The sequence below is a fragment of the Pogona vitticeps genome, chromosome 1, assembly GCF_051106095.1.
Source record: "Pogona vitticeps strain Pit_001003342236 chromosome 1, PviZW2.1, whole genome shotgun sequence".
NCBI lineage: Eukaryota > Metazoa > Chordata > Lepidosauria > Squamata > Agamidae > Pogona > Pogona vitticeps.
This window is the reverse complement of record NC_135783.1, coordinates 230,009,580-230,036,293: the sequence shown is the minus strand read 5'-3', so window position 1 is coordinate 230,036,293 and position 26,714 is coordinate 230,009,580. Positions and strand designations below refer to the sequence as shown.

General features: G+C 42.6%; 1 protein-coding gene and 1 long non-coding RNA gene across 7 annotated transcripts in view; one reads left to right on the top strand and one right to left on the bottom strand.

Annotated features, from left to right (window-relative positions):
- Positions 1-20,473, bottom strand: part of STEAP3 (STEAP3 metalloreductase) — a 28,374-nt gene extending 7,901 nt beyond the window's left edge. The window contains exons 1-3 of one of the 6 annotated variants that reach the window (XM_020779598.3): positions 20,342-20,473; positions 4,205-4,699; positions 2,768-3,295 (exon numbers count right to left, since the gene is read on the bottom strand). In XM_020779598.3, coding sequence (XP_020635257.2) covers positions 2,768-3,295; positions 4,205-4,690 — 1,014 coding nt within the window. In that variant the 5' untranslated portion in view covers positions 4,691-4,699; positions 20,342-20,473. Of the gene's footprint in view, positions 1-2,767; positions 3,296-4,204; positions 4,700-4,950; positions 4,992-9,975; positions 10,940-18,830; positions 18,852-18,872; positions 19,683-19,915; positions 20,043-20,341 lie in introns of those variants that run through there. The other 5 variants (XM_020779599.3, XM_020779595.3, XM_020779596.3 and 2 more) reach the window with 5 other exon arrangements.
- A 4,576-nt stretch (positions 20,474-25,049) lies between these two features.
- LOC140701943 (uncharacterized) overlaps positions 25,050-26,714 on the top strand; it is a 54,521-nt gene continuing 52,856 nt past the window's right edge. Inside the window, exon 1 of the long non-coding RNA XR_012080969.2 lies at positions 25,050-25,430. This is a non-coding gene — a long non-coding RNA (uncharacterized LOC140701943). The remainder of the gene's footprint in view (positions 25,431-26,714) is intronic.

The window sequence follows — 26,714 nt, the reverse complement described above, 5'->3', positions numbered from 1 at the left end:
AGACCATTATTGACGTCTACTTTAATCTACGTGCTTAAACTGGGCTGCTGGCTACAGTACTTCTGTCCCCTTCTCTACCCATACCAAGGACAGAATGAGTTGGTACCAAGGCTGTCACTGCAGTACATTAGTCTTTATGTTATGTTTCTTTGTACTCTGTTCTAAAACAAACCTTCTTCTACACTTAGCTAGTGGGCAGTTTCTTTGCTTCATGTTGGTTGAGCATGACTCTCTTATCCAACTACATTAGGTTTAGAAACAACCTGCCTGAATAAGTCCCATGTTTCAATTCAGCTTGCATTCACATTTTGGAAAGAGTCTGTGAATGCACTGTTTCCCACAAAGGTGTTCCAGGACTTGGAACATGTTTGTCTCATCTTCAGCTTTATAACCTTAGCTTGGGGCTCAGCTAACGATTTACTGCAACCACCAGCAGACTCTGGACCGACTCCTTCCCTTCCTGGTCCACTGCAGTTTCACCAGCAACCACTTGTGAAACTGTCTGTTGTGGGACTGTGACTCCCCAAACCGTGCTCAGTTGCACCCTGCTAGCAGAACTGGCAGTCAGCAGTGACAGCACTGGTGCAAACCTTTAGTGAAAGTGAGGCAGTGGCCTCAAATAGTTGAATGTGGGTGTCGTATGACCAACAACAGCTGCTTATTATGACTCCTCATAGCCAGCCCATCCCTATAATGAGAGTTGAAAAACTGAGAGTGCTGCGTGGGTCTGGATGCAGAAATGAGGAACAGCTTCTTCTTCTTCTTCTTTTTTAAGTTAATGCCCATTTAAGGAAATCACACTAAAATATTTTGCATTACAAGAAAGATAGCTTCCTATAATACACAGTTCCCAGAAAAATCTATTTTTTGTGCAGCTACTTGACAAGTGTACCTAAGCTCAGAGGGAACAGGAAAGCCTCTCTCTCTCTCTCTCTCTGTGTGTGTGTGTGTGTGTGTGAGAGAGAGAGAGAGAGAGAGAGTCCCAAGGCTGCTGCAACCAGGTAACTAAAGCTTAATTATTACATTTGTTATTTTATTGCTAGGGACAGCAAGATTTACCTTTTGAATCTTCTGTGTCAGATGTGGAATAAGTCGGCTACTTTGAGGTGTGTGCGCGTGTGCATTTCCTACTCTGCCTCAGGCAGCAAAATGTCCGGGCTGGCCCTGCCTGTCTGGATGCCAAGGAGGGTTAGGAAGAAGAGGTCACACTAAAGAAGTGATTGGCTCCCTAGCTGCTCATGTGAGACTGACTAACAGCTGTCTTTGAAAAGACTGGCAGCTAGTTAGGGGACAAATATAAGATCCTGTCCACAAAATCCTGTCCCGGGAAACGCTGAAATGCGACTCTTGAACGTGGCTCAGCTAACGATGGCTGAAGTCATGGCCATGAGAGAGGGGCTAAAGAGCAGTGATACTTCTCTCTGACCTCTGGGATACTATCCAATAATTCGGCGCCTGGAAGCTCAGGCTCTGTTTTGCCTCTGAACGCTGCAATGAACAAGGAAAGTCGGCTCCAGTTTCCAGCTTAGACCACAAGCCCAGCTCTCTGAATCCTTGACTGCTCAGGGGCTTAATGGGATTTGCTTTAAGTGCATTTAGGAGAGAAGTGTTTGGGCTAATGGAAAAAAAAAGAAATGGGATTTGTACTATATTACAGAGACTGACACTTAGGCCCCATCCATTTATTCTATTACATCAATGTGATTCACAAAGCAAGGATGTTGCTCGAGGGGGGCCGGCATGTAAGAAAGAGGAAAAGGCAGAGAAGACTTGCTTGAGATTTATTTACAGGAATCACAGAAGAGAAATGCACGTGGAATTGAGAGATGGTTGTGGAATATGGCATGACAATCAGATAGGAGGGGGATACTGGCAGCCATAACTGACTGAAAAGTAAGCAGGTTTGGGAGACGCAGGTTTCACTTGGCCATTAAACTAACTTTCCAGCCTGTCCTGCAGATATTGATGAATTCCAATTCTAATCATGCCTCATTATTGGTTATACTAGGTAGAGCTGACAAGACACTGCAGTCCAATACCTGAAGGAATACCCCACCTCAGACATATAACTATAGTTTCACAGTTCCAAACAGTAAAAATAAGGGTTAAGGTAACACCTTAAGCTTTTTTTAAAGAGACATAAGGGTGTCACGACCTACAGAATTGCCCTGGGGGGACTAGGAATTTTGGGCACAGTGAGGTCAAAACACTGATGATCCTACAAGCCCTATTTAGCCATTACCGCTATATCACCATGGACACACCTGATCTCATCTGATTTGGGAAGCTAAGTGGGTCAGGCCTAGTGAATTGGATGGAAGACCACCAGGGAATACCAGGGAATCTCTAGATAGTGCTAGGAATGAATCCTGCCTGAAACCTTGAGAAGCAACTGCCATTCACTTAGGCTAGATGAACTAATGGTCACGCTTGGTATAAGGCAGGTTCCTCTGTTCAAAAAGAGATTAAATCAACATGAGCGCAGAAGGCCTCATTCCCACAGAGAGAAATCTGAACAGCTTAAAATAATCCATAAAGTTTCTCCATATAAGCCACAACTTGGATTTTTGGGGTTCTGGCTCACCAGGAGTGCCCTCACGGCTAGATAGGCTCTTCTGCTTCAGATTTCTCAGATTTTGTGCAGGAAGATGGCCTTAGTGTACTCTTGTTCTCACAGGTTTAGTGAAAGCTCTTTTCAGCATTTGAACCAAGCCTTGAAACAACCTTCTGTCCCTCAAAACTAGCCCAAGAGCAAGAGGTACAGTACCTGCTTGACGGCCTCGCTGAGTAGCAGGTAACGATGGGACCGTCTCATAGGAAGACACAAGCTGTAAACAGCATGCAAAGCGGCACAGAAGAAGCTCAGGAGGCCGATCTGCTTCCTGTGTTGTAGCCACTGGTCGAGCCAGTCTGGGAAACGCTTGTACTTTGTACAGTGGTACAGCTGAAAGATGGCTGCAAGCACTCCGGGCAGGTAGACGAGGGACAGCATGACGTAGGCGACGCAAGGCAGAGTGGTGTTGACAACCTCCACGGGCATCTTGTAAAACTTGTTCTTTTTGTCCCGAATGTAAGGATGCAACACCTGCCGGATGAAGTTGTAGGTGTAGAAACAGAAGAAGAGGCCCAGCGCCAAGAAGACGGGGATCCTCCAGGCTGGGAGGAGGCGCAGGGGAAGGTTCTCGATCTCACGGGCTGAGAACAATGACCCCATGTCCGTGGGGGTGAATCCCAGCTTGTGTGCAATTTCAGAAACAGCCTGTTTGGCTTCTTGGTTATCACTACAAAGGAAGACCTGCAAGAAAAAGAAGGTGAATGAGTAGCAAACTGAAGCCAGGAGTGCAGGAAACTGGTATAGGGTGAGAGCATCCAAGCGAGGCACAGAGAATCTAGCAAGCAATAATATAGTGACTGGTGGGTATAACACAGGATTCCTAAATCAGTTGCATCAGTAACCTGAATCCACGTGTAGTCCCCGTTAAAGCAGCCTCAGTGGATCAAGGGGCCTTCCATAAGTGTTGACTTAGTAAAACCAGTTTGTTCAGATGGTGCACGCTAGGCAAGATTCACACCAACTGGACTGTGTGTGTCGGTCTGCTCCTATGAGCTTCCTGTTCCCCTGAAAACTAAGCCTGCTTTCTAGAATGTTTGGAAAAATAATTGCTTCCACCCAAGTATCTGCAGAAATACCTGCCTGTTCAAGTAACATGTTCTGTATCTGATAAAGTCGGTTACGGTCCACAAAAGCTTAGGCCGTGTGAAACTTGTTGGGCTGCAAGGTGCTCCGGGACACTTTGTTGTTTTTGCTGCGGAAGACAAACAAGCTAACCCTTGCAAAATCTACAGTATGAATGTTAGGGTACGTTGTATTCTACGATCTAAAATACTACCAGTAACACCACAGAAGATGTGAAGGATACCATTTGGTTACAGAAACCTTCATTGTACGCCTTTTAACTGATTTCATTAATTCAGTCTGCCTAAAGTTCATGTTTCTCACAACTACGGGACCAAGAATGTACCATTTTACTTGGAAGAATGCCGAGGGCTTTGAAGCTCCAAATGATGTGCAACGGAGCAGGTTATGAGCCACCTTTGTGAGACAGGCAAACCATTCATCTGCGGACAAATTACAGTTCTTTTCCCTCCGAAATTTCCTGGTATAGTGCTACAAACACAACAGATAAAAGCAGTGAAACAATACCTGCTTATTGCCATCTCTAGGGCCCGACTGTAGCGTCCACGCTGAGATGACATTAAATCCTTTGACAACAGTGCATGCTGGGAAAAGTGCTGCCAAGTACTCAGCATTTGATTCTTTGTGATGGTTTATTTCAGTGTTGTTGCTCACATCCACCAATATCTTGCCGGAGAGCTCATCGCTAAGATCACAGAGTGTGGTATAGTGTTCTCTGAAAACTGCCACAAAGATAATGTCTGTCTTCTTTATAGCATCTGCCTGGAATGTTACTTCAGCGGCTGAAGGGAAGAGGCTGGCATTGCGCTTCGGGTTCCGGCTTCCAACCACCACTTTGAAACCTGAGCACACCAGACGCATAGACAAGGAACGGGCAAAGTCACCACTTCCTAGAATCCCAACCGTCCTGCTACTGGAAGTGGGGGCAAGGTTTGGGTCGCTCTCTGCATTTTGATGACGCAGCAATGGCTTTACCATGTCGCTCGATGGCATCCCGTGAAGCTAGAGCAAATAAAGACAGGCTCGTGTCAAACAACCAATTGAAAATGGCACCTCACTGTCCTACCACTGTAAATGAAAGTTTTTGTTTTTCATTTTCATACTTAATAAATGTATAATTGATAAATAAATTTAGCCACTACATAACAGTTTCACGGATTGGCTCACAAACAAACACACAACAGTTTTTCTGTTGTGAACAGACATATTCTTGTTTACAGATTAATTCAGGACCCCAATATCTCAAGGCTTACCCTTTCCTCCTTGAGGTCTGCCTCTGAGACTCTCCTTTGTGTGTCCTCCCCAATAAAGGCTCAAGGTACACATGCAGGAGTTCAAAAGCAGGCTGTTGCATGTTTATAGAACATCCTTCTCAAGGAAGTTCAACAGTGCCAACAATAACATTTGTCCAACACCAGACCAAAGACCTATTTTTTTTCTCAGGCATTTGAACAAAGGAAGCCTGCTTTGGGCTAGTGAGTTTCATTTTGAGTTGAAAGTGGGGAATGAATACCGTATTTTTCGCTCCATAAGACACACCTTTTCATAAGACGCACCAATTTTTTAGGAGAAGAAAACAGGAAAATATAATCTGTTTTCTTCGCTCCATAAGATGCACAGACTTTCCACACACCCGTTTTGTGGGAAAAAAGTGTGTCTTATGGTGCGAAAAATACGGTATATACAGTAAACGTCTCCACTGTAGATGAACGCTTTTAGTTGTGTGTAGTTTCCAGGGATGTCTGGTTCTTGTACGCTGATCGCTATGCATCATTACATTGTTTCTGGATGTTTTAATGTTTTCTCTTGTTAGACAGACACAGAGAGACAGAGATAGAGACAGAGAGACAATTACTAAACAGTAACTTGAAAGGTGTCTCAAGGCAGGGCCGGCATTAGCAACACAAAGAGAGAGAGAGAGAGAGAGAGAGAGAGAGAGAGATATGTTATGGAAGCTAAAATAAAAATAAAAAGGGAAATAGAGTTGCACAGTATCTTGCAGTTCCTGATATGTTTTGGGAATAATTCTTTCTTGCAGGAATTTTTCACCTTTTTAGTGAAAGAGACAGAAGCAAACACATGCCAAGCAATCATTTGGAAGTTTCAGTAGGAATAAAAAAAAATCCCTTGATAAAAAAAAGTTGTTCTAGAAATGCATCAGGAACTACAAGGTATTAGTAAGAGTGGCATTAATCTCATGACCACTAAATGAAACACAATAAGTATCTCACTTATCTTAAAAGTTCTATTTAAATTGTGTTAAGTTGCTTTAGACCTGATGGCACACTAACATAACATTGAGTTGAACATAGCATTTTTGGGAAACTTTGAATGTAAACTGCATGATTTACTAAAAGCAGAAACATCTGAACAGTTCTCTGTATATTTAGTGTGCCCTCTTGCCAACACCGAAACATAAGCCTCATCCTTCCTATAACCAATGTGCACAGTATATGCCAAAAAGAGTAAACTGCTTGCAAGAGACAGGTACACAAAACTATGAACCAAATTCATTATTATTATTTTATATTATTTGTTCAATCTTGACAGCTGCCCTGGGACTATGATTAAAAGGTAATATAAAAACCTTAATGACATATAAATAATATTTAATTAAAACCCTAGCACTTATATGTATCATCACTTCTAAGGACAGCCGAAGTGCATGTGTAGCAACCCATCTGGTATTAAATGTGGGCACCATATTAATTAATTCTCAAGAAAGGGTAGGAAAACTGGGGGAGGAGGGAAACAGCACCATCTAAAATAAACTTCTGAAATAGTTTTCATTGTTATTTTTAAGTTGGTCTAAAACAACCTTCTCCGTGCAGCTGTTTCATTAGGAGGAAAACAAAGCCTGTTAACGCCGCTCTCAAACCAGGAGAGGCTTCCTTCAGAACAACAGAGCAGGTGGAACATCGCCCACTGAGATCCAAGCAGGCTTTTGGTAAGAAAGAGATCTTTCAATCAAAGCTCCTCCCCCCCTCCTCCCTCTGCCATCCAGGCCTTCAGCTCAACAAGGCTTCCCAAGAGACTCTTGATCAAGGATAGCAGTAACCTGACTCATTTACATAAAATGAGGGGGGGAGGGAGGGGGAACCAGCATGGAAGATGCTAAGCAAACAGATCCATTTACCTGTACGGGGAAACATATACAATCTTTTAGGACAACATGCCTGCCGTATTAGCTGTTTTCTAGCAGTCATAATTAGCCATCATATGCAAGACCACCCCCCAGTTTTTATTTATTTATTTATTTAATGGCTGGGCAAAACCTACTGTTGATCCATTTCTTAAGTTTGTAAACTGACCACACAATCCTATACAGGTCAACTCAGAAGGAAGTGGCTGAGGTCCTTCCCTTCTACCTATAGACGCCGATGGACTGAAAGAAGAGCTTCCTTCAATGCTAGGGATGGGGCAGCATTTCCAGCTCACTTGAGGACACAAGAGGCCCGCAAAGAAGAGGGAGTGGGAGGATGGCCTCTAGCCTCGCCTTGGGCCACAGGTGGCCTCCTTGTAAAGGTAACAGGCTTCCATGAGGGTGCGAGGCGAGCTTTTTAGAATACACTGAATTGTGGTCCAATGGAAGGGGACAATCAGACCCTTTTTCTGCCATCTAAAGTGACTGTCTTACTCCACCTAGTGACATGACTGGTTCTGGAAGCACATTCCTCTGTACTGTGTATGCACATACCTATGCTGCTTGGTATTTGCCCACCGAGTGTGGGGGATAGCCAGTTACCTGCCTCATACTAGCACTAAAGATTTGGAAAAGTGACTGTCCAGTTTTGATCTGCATACAGATTACCTGGGTAAGTGGAAGTGAATCCTTCTCATTCTGCTTGAATGGGAAGGGCTTTCAAAGCTCACAACAGGGACTTCATCTGGAACAAAGCCCAATGTAACAGGATAAGTGCCAGCCATTGTCCCATAATTGTAACTGAGATATAATTAATGAAGGATTGTGAAGAAGCTGCACTATGAACATCTCTGCTTGATCAAACTGAACTGCAAATGATGATCTGAACAGCAGCTAAGATGATGGCTCAACAGTACATCCTTTTTTGCTATAAAAACCATAGTCCATGATCTCTGTGTCACCTACTCTTTCTGTGCAATCATGGAAAGTTCTTTGTGAATCCACTGGGTAATAAAGAAAAATATTACACAGAAATCTGACATCCAAGACATTAAAACTCATATTTTTCACTGAGTGAAAGTTTTTACTTAGTTTAGGGGGTTTTAACCTTCCTAAGGTTAATGCTGATTATGTAATAAGTTACAACTTGCCACAGTTAGTGTCTGCAACTGAAAAGTGAAAGATCTGCCATGAAATACTTAGTCAAGAATCAGAGATGATGAAACCAGCTGTTTCTGTAGTGGCACAATTGCCTCTTGAAAATCTGACATATTGTACCAGTGGTGTTGCTTGCTGTTCTTGTATCCTATTCATGTGCTGGTACTGACTTTTAAATTGAGGCTCTATCTCTTACAAAGGCAGGTGACTGAAAGTCCACCTTTACCTGCAACAGCCTGCCCACACCCCTGGGCCTTGCTTCATGGGAAATAAGTTCTGCACCCTGGAGAGGAAAAGCCTATCAGCTTATTCTAATGAGAGCCTGCCTCATTCCCTGTTTCATAAATTAAATTTCCTTTTGCATTATAATGGGTCAGTCAGGAGATAGCACAGCTCTGTGTGTCTGATGTCTCTGACATGCAACTGTGCAAAATCTGGATGGACAGCTCTGTGAAAGAAGCACATGTGTACTCAGCTCTCTGAGGACCTACTTTATACACCCGCCTGCAGCAGCTATCAGAGCAATGGACATGAGGGGCAAAAAGGGCTTTCCAGTAGTGCCTCCCTCATTTATGGTATTATGATCCAATGGAAGTAGAAATGCATCTGTTCCCGCCATCATTAAAGTCTTTAAATTGGCTCTGAAGACTTTTGTTTACCACTGCCTTCTCCATGCTGCACAGTATGTGGTTTTAGGCATAATTATTCATCTGATCATAATGTTTTTGGAGTGTAGCATGTTACCAGCTTTTAGTATTATGTTTGCTGCTTCCAACTATATATTAATCCTGTTGCAATTATGTTTTATGATTTTAAAATGTACTGTTATCTACTATAATTTTACGATATATTGGAAGGCACCCTGAGAGGATTTTATTGTAAGAGGTGACCTACAAACATTTACTTATAAAGAAATACATGAGAGGCCGCTGGAAACATCTTTAGACTCTTTTATAGATACTACCTTCATAGCTAAAGAGAGTAAACACTTCAGCATTGTTTAATTCGCAACTCCACATTATGAGAAGTAAAAGGAGGGAGGAGTTGAGCATGATATTCACGACATACTCTGAAGTGAAACCATTTGACAGTGTGGGGGGAAAAAACAGGAGAGGCAAGTGGCACAAGTTTCCTGAACAAAAGAGATAAAAGATGCTGTATCATAAACTGAAAATGTTTTCTGTCTAAGAGATAAAAGACAAAATGGTGTGAGGCATTCTGGCATGACAAGGAGCGATAGAGACCCCTTGTACTTGAGCTTCTAAGCTTCACAATATTTGTTCTCAGGCACTTCTATGTTACTATTAGGATGTCAAGGAAAGTGCCAAGGAAAGTTAAGGAATGAGCAATTGATTGTATTATGCTCTATCAAGTTACTTCTCGATTATGGTGACCCTAAACAAGGTTTTTGAGGCATGTGAGATGTTCAGGGGGTAGTTTAGCACTGCTATCTTATTTATTCATTTATTCATTCATTCATTTATTTATTTCATTTATACCCCACCTATCTAGTCATTGCAACCACTCTAGGCGGCTCACTTCCAGTGAGTTTCCACAGCCAAACAGAAATTTGAACCTGTATCTCATGGGTTCTAGTTTGATACTTTATCCACTGCACTGTATTGGCTCTTCATAGCTCACTGGTTTAGGTATCTGGCTGCAGAGACAGAGGCTGGGAGTTCCATTCTCCACGGTGCCTCTTGCAAGTAGAGTCAGCCTGTGTGGCCTGCACAGCCCAAGAAGAAGGGATTGGTAAGCCACCTCTAAGTATTCTCTATCTGGGAAACCATGAAAAGAGCCACCGTAAGTTAGCATTGACTTGATGGCACGTGAGGATGACGGCGATTTTCAATACTCTAATAATTTTACAGTATTTAATTGTGACATTTGTTCCCCACCCTTCTTCCAAGGAATTGAAAATAAAAGGTTTGAATCCTATATTATTTCATTGTGATATTCTATAAGGAGACATGCTTACCTTAAATATGACTGTTGTACCATCAGCTTCTCCTTCCCACCAGTTTGCTGCTGTTGATTCCCCCCCCCCTTGCCATAGGATTTGCCTTTGATTGCTCTTCTGTTTCATTTCTTTATATGTAATGTACCTCACCACTAAAGTTCCTTTCGTACGTAAATACTCTGCAATGGTTCTCACTCTTTGTTCCTTCAGCCCCTTTCAGCAATCAATTCCCAGTAACCCTCTCCGTCAATCTGGGAGCTGAAGTCAAAAACAGCTGGAAGGTCGAGTTCCGAGAACCACACTTCTACAATCAGGCAAACTGGGTCTACCACGGTTTGCAATGCCTCATTGTTCATTTACCTAATTACTTTATATCCCATTTCTTCCATGAATGAAACTCAAGATGACTTACAATTAGAAAATACAAATACATATTAGAGCACAAATGAATAAAATCATTCAAAATTTAAAACACAATTAGGAATATACTGGGAAGAGATTATCAAGGAAGCTAAAGATTATCAAGAGGAGGGTGACCAAGATGATAAAGACTCTGGAAACTAAGCCCCATGAAGAATGGCTTGAGGGAGTTGAGTATGTTTACTATGGTGAAGAGAAAACTGAGAGGTGACATAGTAACCATCTCCAAAAATCTGAAGGGCTGTCAATTAGAATACATCTCAAGCTTTGGTTGTTGCTCCAAAATAGATCCCACACACCCAGAGTCTTTCCACCTCCTTGCAGTTGATCACAATTCTTGACTTATTTGACAAAAGGGGGAGATAATTTTTTAAATTCTGTTTATTTATAAATCCATTCAAAAGTGCATAACGGAACAGTACCTATTGCATTATAATAATAGTAAATGTCTTATTCATAAACTCCTATACCTTCATATATACACACTGTTTACAGGGGAGATAAAACATCCAGCATTAGCAGTACCTACACAGCTTACACATTCTCCTCCTTGTTTTTCCCCCCCCCCCAACTGTTGCAACCACAGAAGCAGGAGTGCATAAGATGCCTCTCCAAGAACTACTGCACAAATGTTGCCCCCCCTCACTCCTGTGAGGGTGCTTTTCACTGAATATGGGTGTAACAGAATCAGTAACTGCTATTGTACTCAGCACAAGAAGCAAAAGCAGAAGTTATCTGTGCAGAAGGATAAGCTGTTCCTTTATTACCAGCAGTGACACCTTAGTATAGGCTCACATGCTCTGCTGCTTCACCCTGGTGCATCTAATCCAGCCTTAAGGTATCTTACATAACCCGCTGTGTATAAGTATAGCTGCTTTGGTAGGGCAGAGTCAAGGCATTTGACTCAGCATTCCTCTTAAGCACATACTTAACACAAAGAGCACAGCTGAATCCCTTTGGGGGTGAATCACTTTTTTGAAGAGCTTAGCTGAAGCTGAGTTTTTAAAGAATAATACGGGTAGTAGGCAAAGTGACATCAGAGTAACCTGCAAGGTTCCTAGCAAGCTAGCAGACATAAGAAATGGCCGCATGGATGCAACCTGGTCTTGATAGGCAAGTTTTAGTTCCACAACTGTGAACAGAGAATAGCTAATCATTTCAGAGCACAAAAAACCAAAAACAAAACCCACACACATTTGCTTGGATTGGTAGCATGCAGCCTGCCCTCCTACCCCTGAAAAAAGTACTACTGCTTCTAGAATCTTCACATTTTCCAACAAAGTGAAAAAACACCTCTTCCCTCCATTTTTGAAAATGTGACACTTCCGCCCAGGCGACTTTCAAACTGCCGTGGCTATGTAAATGTGTAGGGTTGTCACATTTCCATGGAGGCTGGGTTCATCTGCAGAAGAAATTGGGCATTTCCTGTCGTAGACCTAATCCAATGAATAGAATGATCTCCTGCATGCTAGAATTGGGAGCATGCACACTTACTTCCCTCTCTTGTCCTTTTGACGGTGAATGGGAAATGATGACATTTTCATTTTTAAAATTATTTTATTATTGAGATGCCAGTTATTCTGATGCTGATATGCTTTTGCTGATCTTTAGATACTGTTTGTATTTTTCACTCATTTCAAGCAGATTCTAATGGATATTATTAAAGGGAGCCTATAGAAAAAGACACTATGAAATATTTTTAGAACCCTAAAACATAACAATGAATCAAGTAATGTAACATCAATTAAAAGCAGTAGGATGGGATAATGAAAGAAAATCTAAACTAGACCCCACCCAGATTTTTTTAAAGTCGTATTTTCAGTTTTTGAATGATACAAATCTTTGAAACTTGTTTAAAAAGCGTAACTTTTTTGAGAAAACATCCAAGACCACTGTTACTTCCTCTAACCTCATGGGTCAGTAATCCAAACTACAGAAGACTCAGATGTTAACCGTTGACTTATCTATCATTCAACAACAGATTCAGTGGATCTTCTCACCTGCAATAGGATACTGGCTTTGGAAGTCCAAATCATCCAACTTAGGAGAAGACAGCTGTCCATTAATATTTGCAGCCATTATTATAAAGATCTGTGTTATAGAAAAGCAAGACACTTAGAACTCATGGACCAGCTTCCACTGTTGTCCAGAGTTTCACTTCTGCAGTAGGAATTTACTTTTCTATCTCCTCCACAGATCTACTTCCAAGGTCTCCTAACTCCTTGGTGTTGGGGTGTGTGTGTGTTTGTGTGGAGGGGGGAGTGCAGCATTGGGCAGTGCTCCTCTCAGGGGCCCCACTGAACTGCTGCTAGTCACCCGAAGCTATATTGGCCTGCAGAATCCAGTAGCATTGCTCAGTCTAAAGCAGTCTCATACTTTCCTGTATATATTGTCTCAGCCTTTGCCAATGAGATCACAAAGATTATTTTTCCACTTGCAAAAACAAAGCAAAACAAACAATAAAATTCTCTTCATAGCTCTCCTACTATCACTACCCCTTTTCAATAGTCAGTGTTATTAATATGGCATGGCAACTGATTTTCTTTGCCAATTCAGCAGCCATATAACTACAATGTGCAAGCTGTCTAAATGAATTTTGATGGGATACTTATTTAATGCAGTTGATAAATAGCAGTCATTCAGGTAGAGCAACTGTTCTGCTGTTTTTATGTCTTTCCTTTCTGTCACTAGGTAACGCAGTAGTGTGAGAATAAAAAGTGAATGAGCTAGAACATGTGATCAAAATCGAAGACACAGGGTTTAAATCTGAGGAACCTCTGTTCTCCAGACTCCCATCAGCCTCAGTGAGCATGGCCGGTGGGATAGTGGTGGTTGTGGCTCTCTGTTGATACTATCAACAACTAACAGGGGCTGTACAACAACCAAGACTCTTCTTTCTAAGATATATCAATCAGCCATATAGAATCCAAACAGTACATCTGAGACAATTCTTGGTGACACAAGATTGCTTGGGTAGAGCTAGAGATTTGTGGAAATGCAGCCACCATTTTAGATATTCCACGGTCTCCTTTTTTGGAAAATACTGTAACTTATTTGTTCCTTGGCTTGGATGGTACCATGATGTGCTACATTTTTGCATGCCAGAAGTCCCTGTGAGAACATAAATGAGGCTTAAGCAATTTTAAATTCTATTTTAAGATTAAGTATTCTTTAAAATTGTAAGTCTTTTTGAAATTTGTCCAGTTTAGATGCTGTACAACTGACAGTAATTTATGCACATTAATAAGGGGTGACATTTATTATTGATAGCTTCTGTTGCTTTTCTGTTCCCATTATCAGATTCTAAAACACTTACACAAACAGGAACTTTCGCAACAAGCAAATGCAGCACTGATGTACCTGTTTGCAGAATTAGAATTCCAAGTCAAAATGGACACCATGAGGATATTTCCTGACATTACTCTACAAAAGGCAGTAATAAGGAAGAAAAATCCAAATTCTAGCTTATTGTTTTTCACAATACAGTGATGCCTCGTTTAGTGACCTTAATCTGTGCAGGAAAAACGTCGCTAAACGATTTAATCGCTAAGTGATTTTAAAAATCCCATAGGAACACATTAAAATGTGTTTAATGCGTTCCTATGGGCTAAAAACTTACCTGTAAGCGAAAATCCTCCATAGCGGTGGCCATTTTGGGTGCCTCTAAAGCGAGGCAAAACAGCGGTCGCCATTTTGTTTTTCCGACGGCCATTTTGGAACCGCACGATCATCGCAAAGCAATTTTTACCCATAGGGGCCATCGCTAAGCGATCGCTCTGGCGATGGCAAAAAGTCCATTGCTAAGCAATTTCATCGCTGCACGGAGCGATCGCTAAGCGAGGCACCACTGTACAAACAAAATATATTTATTTATATTTATTTATTTATTTATTGGACTTATATACCGCCCCATAGCGCTACAAGCACTCTCCGGGCGGTTTACAATTTTTTTAATTATAAAGGCTACACATTGCCCCCCCAGCAAGCTGGGTACTCATTTTACCGACCTCGGAAGGATGGAAGGCTGAGTCAACCTTGAGCCGGCTACCTGGGATTTGAACCCCAGGTCGTGAGCACAGTTTTAGCTGCAGTACAGCGTTTTAACCACTGCGCCACGAGGCTCTTATTATGCAAAATTTAGTTTATTGTGACAATCAAAATTTCCTCAGCCAAGAAAGCTTGATCAGGGACCTTAGGCCAGCTGTTCTCTCTCAGTCTACCCTACCTCACAGGACTATTGAGAGAATACAATTGGGAAGCTCCTTGGAGGAATGGTATACCTAACTGTAAAAATGTATGGTGCACATTCCCAGAATACCAGTGAAAAGAGGGACTTGTACAACTACTGCTGAGTACTCTGTGTCTTGAAAACCATGGGAGAACTGCCATTGACACGAGGGAACATCATCCTCACGCTCATTATCCTTACTACCATTACTCGTATTACATGGGAGAAACCTGAGGTGTGTTCCACTCTAACCATATATGCAGTGCAAATTTACCCTTGGCTGTTATCAAAACCTGAGCATCCTGCTTTAGGATTGAATTCGGGAGTACATTCAGACTGCAGACACTGAGCTTCAAGAATAATGTACCTACACTCATAATAAATTCCTATTCCCTAATTTGCCTTAAACTGATTAAACTGTTTTTTTTTTTTTTTTTTTGCTATTCAATCAATTTCTGTCATTAGATTCTAAATCTGAATCAGAACAGCTTCCTTACATTTAGATGGAAGGATTGATAGAGTTTGATGTCCCCAGCATACCCCTGGCACCAAACTCTGATCAACTTCCCCCTGCAGTTTCCCATATATAGTAAACACTGCAGAGACTTAAATGGAAATTCATGAAAGAACACCACAGGCTGATGATGACCACAACAATGAACAGGAGTCCTTCAGAACCTACTAAAATCACTCTTCCAAGGACTGGGGCAAGAGTTAAACTGTGCCTCCAGCTTCCACCCCACCCACCAGTCCAGAAGGATACCATGACTGAGGGCATCGAAACCTGCTGAGAAGTTTAGCAGAGCCAACAAGGAAACATTCTTTCTACAGACCACACATGTCAGCTGGTGTTTTCTCTCCTTTCCAGCCAGGCAGGCAGAGATTAAGGAGACTGGTACAAACTTTCCAAATCTGTCTATTTATTTATTTATTGTCCAAGGTGACTTACAACAATTAAAAGATAGTATTTAAGATTAATAACCATGAGTATACTATACTATAAGGATCAATGAATACAAAACCAAAACACATTCAATGCAGTAAGGTACAACAATCCATTTAAAAAAAACCCCAATTGGCAGCCATTCACTCAGGGAAAGCTTGCCTGAAGAGAAAAATCTTTGCCAGCTTGCAAAAGGATAGTAAATATGGCCCCAATCTGGCCTCCTGTGGGAGGGAGTTCCAGAGGCTGAGAGCAGTGACAGAGAAGTCTCTCTCCTGCGTCCTCACCAATCGCACCTGTGAAGGTAGTGGGACCAAGAGGAAGGCCCCTCCTGATAAATTTAACACTTGAGCAGGCTCATCAGGCTACATGTTGGACTCCTCAGTTCTATGTACAGAATTTGAAGTAGAATCCTGATATGAAAATATTCAATTTAAAAACAATCCTTCCACTGGTAAAGATACTGCATGCCATATAATAGTTCCTTCATTAGATGATTAATAATGCAATCCTGTACAACTTTCTGAATTGACTGGTATAAGATTGCATTGCACAGTTCTGGATAAACATAACTGTGCTCGAAACTACTGTATTTACAATACAATTTTGTTTTGCTTTTCTTTCTCTAATTGTTACATATGAGTTCTGGTACAGACAGAGTTTTGATAATACTGTGTGCAATTTACAATGTGGCTTTGATAAAAATGCTTATCATATGTTTAGCTTTGTCAGTCTATGTGTTCACATCTTGTGTTCTACAGAATGTTGCTTGCTCTATACAGTAGGTATTCTTGGTACTAGTTACAATGATTTTGCCTATTTCCCTCCGTGTTTTCTTTAATCCTCCTGCTGCCAGACCTCCTGATAGATTCTACTACTTCTTAATTATACTCTTAGGAGGTTTTGGTTGTTTAAAAAATTGGTTATGGAAAGCATAGTATGGCATGCTTTGAGAATCTTTGTTCTGGATAATTTTAATCTCTTCTTTTAGATTCAATTTATCTGGAAAAAAAATCTGTGGCATTCTTGGATGCATCTTTAAACCACAGGCATCTACATGACACATTTCTCTCTCCTCTTTGCCTGTCCTATCTAGTCACTGTTTGATGTCTTCCCCTTATCCTTTTCACTTTTTCTGTTATAAATATTCACGGCTTACAAAATTGCAAGATCAAAGGGTTGTCTGCTATAATGAAGAACACAACAAGATCTAGCATTTAAGAGAGAGAGAGAGAGAGAGAGAGAGAGAGAGAGAGAGAGAGAGAGAGAGAGAGAGAGAGAGAGAGAGAGATGGTTGTGGGGAGGCTTGAAGAGCTTTTCAATATGGTGTGCTACACCTCCTCTCACAGCATGTCTCAATTCTTTCCAAGAAGAGGTACTTTTTGTATTCAGAAAGCGAAAACGGATTATTTTTTCTGTAAAAACGTGTGGTCAATGGCCAGGAGGAAAGGTGAGAGGGAGAATGCCGTAATACCAAGAAAAGCCTTAGCTGACGTATTCATCAACTTTCTGTAACCTAACAGCTTATTGCACTCATATTCTGGAATGACTTGTTCTTATGCCCCCCCAAAAGTTGCTTCCCCTGTATAAAGCAATCTTCTGCTTTGAATTGTTGGGACCTGTAAACACCTTGAAGAGGGCACACTTGACAATGACTCAAATAACAAACAGCTGCACTAGAGTACAACCCTTCCTTACCTGCTACCTGCCAGACACTTCCCCTTCATCTCCCACGATCCCTCACCACAGTCCATGTCAACATTTGGTGAGCATCAGGAGAGGCCACATCTTTAGAGCAGCACAACGAGAAACCACCAAGTTTTGGTACAAAAGTACTACCGACAGCAACTGGAAGAGTTGCATTGTATTATCCTCCAGTTCATTGTAATGGAGACTTTCATAGTTTAGTAATGGAATTACCCCCCACCCCTATATAGGCTGGCACAGAATCAGGATGTTTATATTTCAGGATATACCTATACCAGCATACAGGGACACAAGAATCTCACCAATTCTCTTGCTGATATCAACTTTGTAAGTAAACTTCCGCAGCACACTAAATACTTAACACTGGTAGCAAAGAATCCTTTCCAGTCACCTTACCTGCCCCCCCCAAAAAACAGAAATGACGTCACTTCCGCTAGGATGGCGATGCAAGGCTGAATGTCCGTCTCTTCACCCGATATCTAAAAAATGAAGATAAATGCCCTTCTCCCTGCGGGTTCTGTGAGTAAATAACTTTTAAACTCCTTCTGACAGCACTTACTGTCTTTCTATCTTTCCACAAAATATTCGTTAAGGAGAAAAGCAAGTACTAGCTGCACAGTATGTTTTGACCTGTGGTGTGAGAAGCCATCTTTTTACATGCTCTGTAAGTACATAAGTCTGCTATGTTATACTGGCCAACTCTTCTTTTTTTCAGGTTTAATTTCTGAGACAATACCTTTCTAGGGGAAACTCCCACAACTATCACAACATATGATGTTTTTAAATAATTTCTCTCTCTTAATTCACTGCCCTTCCTCTGCACCATGTTCCATGCAGCGCCCAATTCAATCTATTGCCCTGCTAATATCATTCACTTGAAACACTGCTACTACGAGATTACACGGACAAGAAGATCGCTGTGATAATCAAGACAAATACAATACAGGGGTGTTTGATAAGTGGAGCTTTATAGTAATTCCAGATCACTTCCAGAAAATTAAGACACATTATGAAGAGATCACAGAGACACTATTACCAGTCAAAGTAGCAGAGAGTCTTTGAGTATTTTTACCATTCCCTTTTTCTGTGGGCTGTCTGGGATTGCGGAGTTTGCCCAATACACCACAGACTAGCTCTATTCACAGAAGGTTCAGTGGAGAAACAAACTTTCATCCTCTGGGTCTGCAGCCAGATACCTAAACCACTGAGCTAGCCAGCCAGTGAGTTTATTTACGCATGCATTAAAGGAAAAACAAACATTGCTGTAGTTAATAGCAGCATACTGATAAAGCAAAGTGCCATAAGGGTGTCTGTCATGCACATGGCCTGAATGTGCCAGAACACAATCAGGCACCCAACTGGTATCCTGTTAGTTAAGCCATGACAACTTTGCCATTTTCTCTTATGCATGCATAAATAATAAGATTCCAGACCGTGTGATATAAGCCTACTTCATCAGATGACATAAATGACTGCACACAAAAAATGTTATGCTATTACACTTTAGTTAGATTTGGATCCTGAGTAGTCTTTGACTTCTTTGAATAGAGAATTGATTTTCATAATCTGTTTTACCTCCATGAAGCACCATGCAAGTTTCTGGAGGGCTGTGCTCACCTGCACAGAGTAGATTTGGGGTCGGTCGGTGAGAACTGAGACCTTCAAATGTGGTGTGAGGCATCTCTCTGCCCCAGCACAACCTATAAACCACTGCATTCACAATCCATAGTTCACCCATACACTTGCACCAAAAGAGTGAGACCTCCCAGCCTTTCAGAACCAGGATGCCTTTACACCTGCCATTCAATAACCAGTAATTCACTCTAGCAATCCTCTCAGGTGGTACCACCTGACTAGGAGTGAGTTACTAACTACTGCAACTGACAATGCAGACAATACAGAAGAGAAGGCCCTTTTAGGCAATTTCTGCTGAAGCAAACTCCTGGGGCCTGAGGGAAGAAATGGGACACCTGAAGGGTGGTCTCTGTGGAATGGAGGGGTTTATTCTGTGTGAAAATAATCCTATGGAGAAAGCCACATTAAAGAGGTGAGTTACTGCCTAAATAATAATCCTGCCTGAGATTGCTGCAAATTAGGTCCACAATGAAACCCCAAGCCCGTTTACACCGAAAACCCACAGGCTTCCACTAGTTTAACTCCCTGCAGCCCTAACTGCTCCACAGCACAGTCATCCTGCCCAAGGCAGACCCCAGTTTTCCTGACTGGCCAGAACAGTCCATATACGCCAAGTGACCCCATCTCAAGCTGGTTTGGGCCTAATCCTGCCTTGAACGCAAAACACACCAACTTTTCAGCTAGGAGGGAGGAGAACCGAGCTCTTTTCTGTGCGAGGGGGAAACCTAACACGAAGGGGTGGAGAGAAAGAGAGAGGAGACCGGGGCGCACAGCAAATTCGGACCACAGGGCAAAGACATCCGCACACCCTGGTGGCCGGCGCCAGGCTGAGCACGGAAGAGAAGCGAGCCAATGTCGCCAGGATTCCCAAGAGGAACAGAACTCGGTCCACAGGGTCCGCTCAGGCACGCGCTCCTTCTTCGCCAAGCGAGTTTCAGGAGGCGGCCCCATTCAGGATTTTACCTCTAGACTGGAACGACGTGGGGGGGGGGGCGGAAGCAAAGCAAAGGGGCGAGAGACCCTACCGCGAGACCCGATTCTCAAGCGCACAAACGGCGGGGAAGTGGGGGTGGTAGTCGGGGCGGCGGTCAGGCGTCTGCAATTCCTCTTTTTTGCAGGGCCAGCGTCGAAGACGTCTTATTTCTGGATCGGGCCCTCCGCCCCCTTCTCCCCCCCTCCGCCCCGTTACAGCTCTTCGCTTCGGAGAGTTGAAACCCCCGCCCAACTCCCCCCTTTTATGTTTGGGGCCGCGGGCGGCCGCAGCCGATTCCCCCCCCCCCGGCTCCTCTTTCTCCTCCTCCCCGATTGCCTTGAGCATGTGCGGCCAGCAAATGGCATGGAGCCACGCGGGCCCCGCAGCACGGAGAGCGCACGCCGGGCTCGGGAAGGGAAAAGGCGCTGCCTAAGAGGTCCTCAGCCGCGTCGCCCGCCACCTTGGGCTGTTTACTCACCGCTCCTCGGGGGCCAGGGCAAGGAGACAGAGAGAGAGGGAGACAGAGAATGCAATGTGTTTCCCCCCCCCCGTGCTTAGAGTCTGTGATGTAGTAAAGGCGCTGCCCGGACTCCTCCCCCTCCTCGTCCTCGTCCCTACCCTCCTGCCTGCCTCCCCGCGCCTTTCCCCGCCTCACGCCATGTGTGTGTGTGTGCCTGAGGGCTATGTACTGTATCGCCCTGCCGGTTCTCTCCTTATCCGGGCCAGGCGGAGGCGGCGGCTGCGGCCCTCCCTTATCGGCGACAGGTTTCACGGACTCCCAGGGCTGCTGGCCGCCTCACTCCTTCTCCACCACACAAAATGTCCAGGGGATAAAGTACAGGCGACCGGGATAGGAGGGGGGTGGCTAGAACCTTTTCGCAGGTTTCGCGGAAGAAAGGGACTGGGGGGTGCCCAAGATTATTTGAATGCCTGAACGCCAGCCAAGCGCGACCCCCTTGAAGGTTCATAGCAAAGCAAAAGTACCAGCGTTTGCCGCTTATGTAGCTCTCTGTAAAGCTTCAAGCACTTCCTGGGCGGTTTGCAATTTAATTATACAGGGTACACATTGACCCCCTAGCGAGCTGGGTGCTCCCTATAATAATGATGTACTGTGAAGTCAATGCTGCTTGTGGCAACCTTTTTTGCTGGATTTTCCAGTTAGAGAATATTCCAGGTAGAGGGAATTCCCGTCCCTTGGAGGAATGCATTCCTGGGACTGTGCAGAGCTTGTCTAAGGCCACACAGGCTGGCTCTGCTTACAGCATAGCTGGCGAATCAACTCCCCCCCCCCCCACTTGCAACCACAGACCTGATCTATCCAGTCATTTGTACTCAGCAGTACCTAACTTAAAGTTGGTCAATTAGTTTTGGCAGGCGAAGAAAAGCCGATGTGCATCTCTTCTTTCCCCCCCACCACTCCAGAGTAAAAAAACAATAACATAGTAAAGGGGAAAAAATAATTTGCTGACGTTTCATGACATCCCCAAGTCGGCTGCCAGAGATGTCTGCCTCATGCTGTAGCATTAGGCCTGATGATAGCAAGCAGAATGGCTAGATTCAGGTATTTGCCCCCCACCCACCCCATGTCAAAATCAGCTTCTAAAGTTTGTTAGTTTCCCTTTGGCTGGGGGACTTGCCAGCTCCCATCAGCCTCAGCCAGCATAACTAGTAGAAATTATGAGGTTGGTAGTCCAGTAGATGATTACATGAGAAAAGGAAATCGCTCCAGTAACTTTAAAAGCAGTATTGAAAAGGAGTATCACCAGGTGTCACATAACAAACAAAACCTGTTGATATTCCCTGTTATACATAACAAGTTTGTGGAACTGTCTCTCAAGGGAAGTTAGGCTCGCTCGATCTGTTTTGAGCTTCCAGCTAAAACTATATTGCCTTTGGTCATTATGGTAGGTTTTTAAAAACCAGCTTTTGAATCTTCTTTTAAATAACGGTTTAATGGTGAGTTTAGAAAGATGTCTTCTTTTAAAAATTGTAATCTTCTAAAAATTGCATTTTGATCTCTGGTAGGCAGAAAGGTTATGAAAAATGCTGTAAATGAATAAGCAAACACATAATAAAAAGTATAGGAGCCTTGTCACCTCTTTCATAGACCAAAAATGCTTGAAGAGCCACACATTTCTCACCTCTGTCCAAATATGCAAGACAAGGAAGTAATTTATTTAATTAGTATTTGGTACCCCATCTTTCTGCCAAAAATGATGCACAGGGCAGCTGCATTTAAATAAAAATCTTAACAAAGAACTAACTGAAAAGGGCAGACATTTAGAATAATTAAAAACAGAGCAATGATAGACCAAGGAATGGGCCATGGAATCCAGCACAGGCTTGCAATTTTGACTGACCAGGAGCACTTCTGTCTTGCTTGGATTAAGGAGCACTGTCCATGAAGGAGGTGTGCTTGAGAAAGTAGATTTCATCCACAAAAGCTTGCTATTTGTTAAACATTTTTGTGGTCTAATAAAAGGTATCATCCTCTCTTGCATTTGAACAATGAAAGTTATAGCCAGAACTATTTTCAACCATATTCCAGCTTAAATGAACCTTTAAAAAAAAGTATTTTTGCCTGCCAACAGAAGGACAACAGAGTGAGTACAAGATTATCTAAACAAGGAGTTCTAGAATTTGGGGAAAGTTCCTCTGTTTTGTCCCCCTAACAAAATATTTTTGTGATTGGTGTGGGACCAAGAGAAAGGCCTCCCTCAGATATCTTAAAACCCAAGTAATAGCCCCAGGTAAAGTGTGTTACAGTAACCGAGCCAGATGTAACTAAAGCATATATGGCTGTGACCAAATCAGGCCTCTCCAAGAACAGATGCAGTTGGCTCATTAGATTTAATTTAAAATGTTTTTACCCTGCCTTTCTCCTTAAAATGGACCAAAGGTGGCTTGCATAATTAAAAAACAATATTTAAAGCAAAAATCATAAGTATACAAATACAAAAAAAAAAAAAAATCAAAGAAATACCACCTTGAAAGATGGAAAGAAAAGCAACACACCAAAAACACATTCAAAGCAATAAGGCACAACCATCCATGTAAAAACCTCATTTAGGCAGCCTGTTAATTAAGGGAAAATTTGCCTGAAGAGAAACATCTTTGCTTGCTTGTGGAAGGAAAGCAAAGACAGCCTGACCCCCTGTGGGAGGGAGTTCCAAAGTCTGGGAGCAGCAACAGAGAAGGCCCTCTTCCCTGTCCCCACCAAGTACACCTGTGAAGGTGGTGGCACTGAGAAAAAGCCCCCCCCCCGATTATCTCAATACCTGGGCAGGTAAAGAAAGGGAAACATATTCCTTGAGATAGCTTGGGCCCAAGTCGTTTAGGGCATTATAGGTTAGAAGCAGCACTTTGAATTGTGGCTGGAAATAGATTGGCAGCCATTGAGACTGCTGCAACAGAGGGGTTGTGTGATCCCTGTCACCAGCCTCAGCAATCTGGCTGCCATGTTTGGGACCCACTGGTTTCTAAACACTTTCCGGAGGCAGCCCCTTGTAGAGCGTGTTACAGTAATTCAGCCATGATGTAACTACGGCATACAGTATGCTACTATGGCCAGATCAGACCTCTCAAGGAACAGGTGCAGCTGGCATACTAGTTTTAATTGTGCAAAGGCACCCCTGGCTACTGCTGAAACCTGGGCATCCAGGCTTAGAGATGAATCCAGGAGCACCCCAAAGTTGTGCACCTGTGTTTTTAGAAGTAGAGCAATCCCATCCAGCACAGGCCTTTCCACTGACCAGAAGCACCTCTGTCTTGCCTGGATTAAGGTAAATTTCAGTTTATTCACCCTCATCCAGTCCATTACTGTCATCAGACACAGGCCTTGAGCCAAAACAGCTTCCTCAGATTTAGATGGCAAGGAGAGATAGAGTTGTCATCCTGATACTGATGATACGTTTCAAACCCCAAAACTCTGGGCAACTTTTCCCAGTGGTTTCAAGTAGATGTTAAATAACATAGGAGACAAAACAGAACCCTGTGGGACCCCCACCAACCACCGGCCAGAGTGTTGAACCAAGAGTCCCCAGCACCACCTTCTGAGTTCTCTCCTCCAGGAAGTAAAACAGTGCCTCCGAGTCCCATGCTAGAGAGATGGGTGAGGAGGTATCATGGTCAATGGTATTGAAAGCCTCTGAGAGGTCCAGCAGAACCAACAAGGACATTTTACAAATGTGGTGGTTTATCTACAGTGTTATGTTCTACTCCTCCACAGGGCTCTTAACAGAGACCTGTGGAATATTTCCCTCATAGGAGAAGGGCAAAGGGAGTGTTTGAAGCTTATTGTTGTTTTAAATGCAGTTATGTTGAAATGTATGAGCTGTAGACTGTCACAGTATAAAATATCCTGCCATTCCTCACTCCCTGTAATATTTAGCACTTTGATGATCACTACCTTTGGGTAGTGTGGGCGGCATATAAATTAAATAAATAAATAAATAAATAAGGTGGAAATAATGGTTTTGTACATGTACTGTTCGAGAGTATTTTTACAAGAACAGACTTTAATTGTGGAAGATTGATAATATGCCTGTACAAGCAACATATTTACTGTATCTCATGACTTTAACAGGACCCCAAGAATAATAATAAAAAAATAAATCTGAAGGCATTCTGAGGTTTTACTAAGGAAGCTGCCATGCTTTTTTCTTTATTTGCAATCTAAGGCCAGGTCTGCTTATGGAGCAATATGAGGAAGTAGAATGAAGTGTATCATTTTAGTCTGCAGGTAGATGATCATGTTTTGGAATAATTTCCCCCCTGGAGAAGTTTCTCTGCAGACAGAAGATTAGTGCAGCAGGGAGCACACAAGGAGATAATTTTTTTCTCAGTGACTTTAACCTTCCCCCCCCCTTATTATATGGGGGAGCATTAGAAAAGTGGTTTCCCCCGCCTGCCCTCTGCAATGGTACAATCTGTTCTTGACTCTCATTTGATGTGAGCCAGTCTCCAAATCAATTTAAAGGCAGGAGATGGAGGAAACAGGGCTTTGCCACCACAGAGCTGATTATATGTGAAATCTAGTTTGAAGAAACCCACAGAGATAAAATAATGACAGGCAGATTCTTCTGCCATTAGCACACTGGGACAAGTTAGCACTGGTTTCTGCTCCAAGACAGGAGTCTGACACAGACTTTAATTTTCTATTAGCAAGCACATTTTACAGCTGCAGAAACGTGGCCTCTTCTTATGGGAGCTTTTTTCCATATACTAGCTTCTCTGCATGCTATCAGTAGCCAGCCATTTACAGCCCTTGCAGTGCCAAAGGGTGTAAAGAGAGATAATAGAATTTCTCCTAGCTAGACAGGGAGAAAGCAGATGTGTTGAAAGCACTGTTGCGAATTTGGCCCCTTGCAGCTCTGTTCCATTAGCTCCCAAATGAATGCTGGGGCTGCCAACAGAAGGCAATGAAAGCCAATGTTATACTTCAGCAGAGAAGATTGTGTTTAATCCCTACTGTGAACAAAGAAAGCTCTTATGAATATAATCATCAGGCACGCTAGTGAAGAAGGGTTCTGATCACAGACTGATGGCATGAGTTGGTTGAAAACAAGGTAACCGGGGAGTTATACCCAGGGTTATGGTTGCACTGACCATTGCTGTGGTTTTCTGAGGCATGGTGGGAAAGCACACCTGCACACACTGTTGTTGACTTTCTGGACCACAGGGTCATTGTCAGAATAAAAAGAATAGTTAATGATTGAAACGCTCATGACAGCTGAATGACAGAAGCCCAGGCATGCATTATGACTGTGGGTACATTGTGGGAAGAGGAGGCGGCTTCAATTTCAAGTTACTATGAAGCAAACAAAAAACCTAAAAATATTATTTCATTCACTTTATGATTTTAGTAATATAGTTAAAAAAATTAAAAAATAGGTGTCTCTACATTTAGTGGTCATGATACTGGAAGCCAGGGTCAAGTTTATTTATTATCTTTTTGCCAGTCATTTTTGACTGGGCCAATGTCACCCTGTGAGTTTTGGAACTTGCTGTTAGACTTGAACCCAGGTTTCCTAAGATGTAGTTTGGCAGTCTAACTGCTACACCACACTCGTTTACTTCTTACAGAGTGGAAGCAATTAGAAAGCTGTATATTTTCTTTGCATCTTCTTCCATGAAGTAGATATCTGTGTGTATGTGTGCGGTGGTTTGTTTGTTTGTTTGTTTTGAGTGACAGCTCAGACCTAGAGAAATGTTCTGTAGCAGAACTGCAGGGGGGGTATTTACTGGTTTGAGAAGAGCACTATCTCTTTATTAAAGCAAAGATCCTGGTGTGGGTTAAGCATCCACATGCTGTCTATATGCGTTGAGTCTTGGCCATACGTCAGGCATGGAAACATGCATCCTTCCAAATGTTATCGCATCAGCCCTAGCCAGTGCAGCAATGAGCAAGAGATGATATGTGGAGGGTTTGGAATCCAGCAACATCTGGAGGATCAGAATATATCCAGATATACCAACCATAAAGAATAATCAGGGCAGATTGGAGATAGAAATGTTATTGGAAAAGGGGAAATGCTAAAATTTAATCAGCTGTTGGTGATGTCAGAAATCTCAGTTATTATTATTATTATTATTATTATTACAGTATTATTAATTTGATTTATATACTGCCCATCTTGCAGCCAGGGCCACAACAGATAAACAAACAACAGAATATACAAAATAATAATATAATTGGGGCGTAAATCAAATATCATAAAGTACAGTAAAAACAAATACAATACAATAAATTACAATTAAAAGCATAAATCATTAAAAGCATTACCATCATCTTCATCATCATCACCATCTTAGGACTGCAGAGCTGGAAGGCACTGTATGGATCATAGGAT